This window comes from Vicia villosa, linkage group LG3 (genome assembly GCF_029867415.1).
Source record: "Vicia villosa cultivar HV-30 ecotype Madison, WI linkage group LG3, Vvil1.0, whole genome shotgun sequence".
NCBI classification, from domain to species: domain Eukaryota; kingdom Viridiplantae; phylum Streptophyta; class Magnoliopsida; order Fabales; family Fabaceae; genus Vicia; species Vicia villosa.
Window position 1 is genome coordinate 42,740,437 of NC_081182.1, and position 6,446 is coordinate 42,746,882.

General features: G+C 28.7%; 1 protein-coding gene across 1 annotated transcript; it reads right to left on the minus strand.

The window, feature by feature from the left end:
- Positions 1-2,276: 2,276 nt before the first annotated feature.
- LOC131655538 (probable WRKY transcription factor 12) lies at positions 2,277-5,287 on the minus strand. Its single transcript, XM_058925388.1, has 3 exons — positions 4,832-5,287; positions 4,405-4,635; positions 2,277-2,808 (listed from the first exon to the last, which is right to left on the minus strand). Exons 1-3 carry the CDS (start codon positions 5,140-5,142, stop codon positions 2,637-2,639), a joined length of 714 nt encoding a protein of 237 aa, XP_058781371.1. The 5' UTR covers positions 5,143-5,287; the 3' UTR covers positions 2,277-2,636.
- Between the last annotated feature and the right edge of the window lie 1,159 nt (positions 5,288-6,446).

A 6,446-nucleotide genomic window follows, 5' to 3' on the forward strand; every position in this document is an offset into this window, starting at 1 on the left:
TTCTTTTAATTTTTTTCCTTCACTAATCTTCTACTTTTAAATCTAATTATTTTCATCTTTTATCAAAGTTCAGTTGAAAGACAATAATTCAACAGCTTAAAGTTACTGCATTGTTAATATAGAATTTTTTACACGGTTAGTACATCACGACCTTGTTAAAAAGAAATATTTTGTATATGATTTAAAAAAAAAGTCAAATTTTTATAAAAATTAACGGTTTGAATTTCACTGACAGTGTAAAACTGCTCTATATTGCCGGTGTATTTCTATTAAATTCATAATTCAAATAAATTTATCTCTTCATTCTTATTTTTTTTATGTATATTATATTATTATGTTGTAATTTCATATTTTTGTGTGCTGTAATTTCATATTTTTGTCTCATATTTTTAATTTTAATCTTATATTTGTAATTATATTTGAATATATATTTTGTGTTAGAAATTGAAAAGTATTTGTAAAGAAAATCAATATTAATGAAGTAGAAAATGCACCGATATAATAATTAGAGTCATCTTTTAAAAAAATTTTAATTTAGATAATCTTTACAAAATTAGAGCATAATATTTATATACCTTTTTATGAATATTTACATTATTTGATTTGTATACAAAAGTTGAACTTAACCCCACTTAATGAAAATTCTGGATCCATCCTTCTTTGGCAAAATAAAAAACTTCAACTTTCTCAAAAGATATTAATTCTAAAGTAAAACTTCTATACACCATTTCATGAAAAAAAAATTTAAATAAGTAGGTTTAAAAAAAAATTACCAAAAAAAATCATATTTTGAGAAAATGTACAGATTTGGTAGGATTCTTTGGAGTAGGAGTCATACCAAATGGCGCCATAGTGCAAAAATTAGGTGTATACGCCATTTCAAATGGCACCAATGTGCAACCCTAATTAGGGTAGCCATTTGAAATGGCCCGGATGCCCCAGATGGAACCCGTGTCCAAGGAAATGGAATATTCCATCGCCTTTTCTGGGCGTTCCAACCTTGCATACGAGGGTTTTCATATTGTAAATTGATACTGCAAATCGATGGAACTTGGTTATACGGTAAATACAAAGGAACTCTCTTGATGGTTGTTGCACAAGATGGAAACATCAATATATTTCCAGTAGCATTCGCAATAGTGGAAGGTGAAACTGTCGCGGCTTGGAGTTTCTTTCTAAGGAATCTCCGAGAATATGTTGCTCCTCAACCTGATCTTTGTTTAATCTCTAATAGGCATGCTTCCATTGGAAGTGCTTACAACAATCCAGCTAATGGATTGGCAACACCCATCATCAACACATGTATACTGTATTCGACATATTGCCCAGAATTTCATGCGGGAGATTAAGGACAGGCACCTCCGGAAAACACAAGTCAATGTACGATATGCGTTAACTCAACCCACATTCCAACATTATCGGAGTGAAATTGTATTGTCAAATTCGAATGCAGGAAGCTGGATTGATAACCTTGCAAGGGAGAAATGGATTGTGGCTTATGACAACGACGTACAATGGGGCCACATGACAACAAATCTTGTGGAATTCTTGAATGGTGTCTGTAAGGGCATTCGAAACCTTCTTATTACTGCACTGGTGGCTCCTATGTGTAAACCCTTGTACATAGGCGCCATTTCAAATGGCTACCCTAATTAGGGTTGTACATTGGCGCTATTTGAAATGGCGCATACACCCAATTTTTTACTGTTGGCGCCATTTGGTTTGGCGCATACTATGGTGTGCTGCCAAACCTAGAGACTTTGGTAAATTTTCTTAAAATGTAATTTTTTTGATAATTTTTTTTAAAACCTGGTTATTTAATTTTTTTTCCCATTCCATACATAAATTTAAATTTTAATGCAAAATATATTTTTAAATAATTTTTTAAAACAATTATCAAAAATACTTTTAAATATAGATTATTTCCCAACAATATTATTTTTAATTAACTTAAAATATAAATATAAATTTATGGGTTAAATGCATTTTTGGTCTCTGTAAATTAGCGAGTTTTTGATTTTCGTTCCTGTAAATTATTTTTGTTTGAGTTCCTATATTTTACTTTCGCGTTCGTTTTATTTTCTAAAACAAAAATTCGTAGGAAAATTTGCAGAAAAATTCGCAGAAAATCAGCAAATTTTACTGTGAATTTTAGTTTTAAGGACTAAAATGCAATAAAAAATAAGATATATGAACTCAGACAAAAAAAATTTACATGAACAAAAATTAAAATTCGCTAAGGAAAAAAATATCTAAATTTATTTTTAAAAAATTAAATATATTATTCTTAAAACACAAGATATCATACGTGTCCATTAGGTATTGTTGTTTAAGACGCATGCATTGTCTAACACATGACAAGACAATTCCTTCAAAAATAAACATAACAAGACAGTCTGGAGATGTGTCTATGTTCTATAGCTCCCTTGTGATAAGCACTAGTTGTCATTATCGATTCAAATATTGATACTGCTCATTCATGGGTGAAAATTTACAAATCAACACCGGTTTGCAACTTACAAATAATTTGCATTGAGTTCTTATAAAACACCATAAAAAGTCAAGAGTTCAAGACACATATATTCTAAGAACATACAAACACACTATGTTGTTGTTTAGTAGAGCTAGTTAGGTAGCTACCAGAAGAAATTAGCAAGTTCAGATTGAGTTTGTGATTCTTCAAGTTCGTTTGATGGAGAGTGAGCATGTCTTCCTTCATATGTGGTTATCACCATTCTTGGATCTTCAGCTAGTCGCTCTACACGTTTCTTTACTCGACATGTGTCTTGTGTGCAACGGTAGTAGCTTCTATATATGGCCAGAGCGTATACAAAACATATCATAAGATAGAGATATATATAACTTAGTGCAAAACAATATTATATAACTATTTGCAATAGACATTGAGGATAAAGAAAATGAGAGCTAAAGTTGTAAGTGTCTATTTATGAAACAAATCTTATCTTTCTTGAGTAAACATAGGATGTTTAAAATTAAATGGTCTATGTCATGTTACTTATGTGTTAAAAGAGTTTCACATCTATATATAGTGATGGAAATTGTATCAATATTATATGGATATCTAAAAATATATATACGTATATATTTATATAGATAAAGTAAAAATTTTTAAAATGGGTACAGATGCATGCGTACATGTAATTACTCATTAAAATAAGTAAATATGAGTGTAGATGTGGATATTTTTGTACTCAACTCGTCCCATACCCATACAATGTATATTTTATATTTTAATTTATATCATATTAAATATGTATATCTATCTCTTTAAAAAAATACATCATAATTAAACCATTACAAATTTTAATATAAGTGTTGATTTATTTCATAATTTTACCGTAACATTTTTGGTTTTTTTAATTTCATCAAAAATTAAAAATGACATGATATTTTTTAATTGATAAATTTATTTTTAATAGAACTGCAGATAACATATATTTGTAAGAGGTACTAAAGTATTTATAGGATACTTGTAAGAATATAAGGGTTGGTACAAATGTAAGTATGAACTCGAATATAAGGATTTTTTTAAAACTTTAAATATGAGGACGAGTACTATAGTATTCTACTCAAATACAACCCGTTATCATTCTACCCAAATACAACCCGTTATCATTTTAAATAGAGATAATTGTCATCTACAAATCAATTTGTAAAATTGTATTATCTCTAGCTAGTACAATAAGCTTGAAATTCTTTTGACCATCTGCTATCGAATTTCATACTCATCTATCATTTATATCTAAGCATCAAGTTTAATAGTGTTAGTTTCATAATCATCTATCATTTATATCTAAACATCAAGTTTAATAGTGTTAATATTTAGTGTTAATATGATATAATCCGTTAAGAATCTTACCTCAAATATAATATAGGTATAACATATATGTTTATAACTGTGGCTAATCACTTTACAATTTCTAAGATAAAGTGATAAAAATTTAGTTTTAATTTTAAAGGACTTTTTAAAAAAAAAATGTACTCTTCAAACGATTTAGGCTGTTTCCTCTCGATTGGTCAAAAGCAAAATAATAAGTGAAATGAAACCATAGCAAAGCAATCATATATCTTCAATGAGTGTAAAGTAGAAACTTTCTTGGTACTCAATTATACTACTAGTATAACATATAACACTCCTAAACTTTCCACATTGTAATAAATAACATACATACTACCATTTGAGAGTCCTAACTTTCAACATTAATTGTCCAAAAACTTCTTTCAATTCACACATATTTTGTTCCCAAAAAACAAAGTAAAATGATTGTATTCATATCTCTCTTAAGCACTAAAATGAGAAGTACAATAGTATGAGGCAAGTGGAGAGAGAGAGATAGAGAGAGAGCAAAAAGCCAAACAAAACAGAAAGAAAGTTTGAAATACCTGGGATGCTGAGTGTTCTTGACCACTTTCTGTCCGTACTTCCTCCATTTGTATCCATCATCCAACACATCTACATCACTCATTGTTTTGAAGCAAAACCTAGGTTCCCTCACCTTCCTTCTTCCTTTCATTTTCTTCATCTTTATAGCTGCTGAAACCCCTATATGATTATGATCATCTCCTCCATTATTTCTTTTACCCATCCAGCAATCACTTACTTCTCCCCATACCCTAAATCCAATAAACTTTGTTAATGGTAAAACATATAGATTAATAATTGATATCTATGAAGCACAGACTCAGACACACCAAACAGAACTCAGACACGAGACACGTAGACACCAGTAATAATTTTAAAAAATGAATAATTCTACGGTAATACTAATAATAAGTGTTGGTGTCTGACACGGACAGACTATTTTCTCACCATGAATTCATTCTGGATCTGTTTAAGTCAAGGTTTTGGCCTACTCCACCACCAAAACCCGAAGCAAGATCTTCAAATTCTCTTTGTTTTTGAACAGGTGTTGCTAGTAATGTTTCAGCAAACGTTGTAGCTTCAGGAGTTATTATTGCACTGATACCTTTCAAAGATTGATCATGGCAATTACCTAAAGGAGGTAAAGTCATGTTTGGAGGGAAAGGAATATTGAATCCCATCTGCATAGGGATCTCATGATCTTGATGTTCTTCATCAAACAAACTGTGGTGGTTAGCAATATTGGTTGTAGACATCATGGTAATATCAACCTAATCTCTAGTTATATTTCTAGATCTAACCAAAGTTGGAGAAGATGGATAAAAGAAGAAGGTAGAGAAAAGTGGTAGATAGAGGGTTTTCTTTGAAGAAACAGGATAGAGAGAGTTTGTTTTTGAACTTTGGTTGAGGTTACACCATTAATTAACTTGTAGCTTGAAAATATATCTTATAACGTTGCTCAACTTTCCCTTTTCGATTGCTTTTCCTTTCTTTTCTTTCTTAGGATATAATAATAATAATAACAATAAAATATATATATATATATATATATATATATATATATATATATATATATATATATATATATATATATATATAAAATTTTACCATTTAAAAAGAAGTAGCGGTATAGCTTGTTGTCCGTTTGTCTTCTATTTTTTTTATAAATTTTTTAATTAAATAATATTTTTTTTAAAATTATATCAATTTATCTAAGAGACACAACATTATTGTATAGAGTCCTTGAACTCTTTTTAAAAAATTCACATCATTAAATGTTAGGAAATTAAAAATATCAAAGAAAAATATATGAAATTAAAAATATCAAAGAAAAATATATGAAAGTATGTTGATTGTCTTATATTTAACTACTTTACTTGAAGTGTTTGAAAAATATTTATTCTACCGTAATACTTTTAGGTTTTAGTTTCACCAATGCATGTTTCTCTTTTACTCCGTATATTAGAATAGTTAGTTTGCCAAATTGTTTGATCATTCCTCTCATAATTCTTCATTGATATATTAATATATGATGGATTAGCAAAATTTAAAAAGACTTTAATATTATATTTTATATATTTAATTTATGTTTAATAAAATTGACTTGTAAACACAACATACTCATTTTTATGTCATATTTGATTGAATATGAAAATCTTTAAGCATTGTTCTATAAATATTTTGAAAGTATATGTTCTTTATAGTTAGTGGAGTTTCACTGTAGAATGAAAGTCAACAATACAAGACAAAAGGCTAAGTTGGAGGTTGCTATATTTCTACTCTCTTTGCCCTTAAAACTATATGAAACTTACATGCAAAATCCTCCATCACTATAGATAATAATTATAACATGGGCAAAAGTGAAACCTGTTGAGTGCACAATAATAGATAAAAGGATACATAATCAAAATTATCACTCATCAATTCACTATTGATTATCTCAAAAATAAAGTGAAAAAGAGAGCGGGTAATTATTCACTTTGTAGGGTTACTTTTTATATCATTTTTATTGTAAAAGACGATCTCTTTTTTAGCACAATGTGTAAAAAAGAAAAACAAATAT

Bases quoted from the DNA above. Each gene is read 5' to 3' on its own strand.
- LOC131655538 (XM_058925388.1), bottom strand. From the start codon at position 5,142: ATGATGTCTACAACCAATATTGCTAACCACCACAGTTTGTTTGATGAA. The intron at 4,636-4,831 runs GTGAGAAAATAG...TATTGGATTTAG, and splicing joins AGATCCAGAATGAATTCATG to GGTATGGGGAGAAGTAAGTG. The intron at 2,809-4,404 runs GTATTTCAAACT...GGCCATATATAG, and splicing joins AAGAACACTCAGCATCCCAG to AAGCTACTACCGTTGCACAC.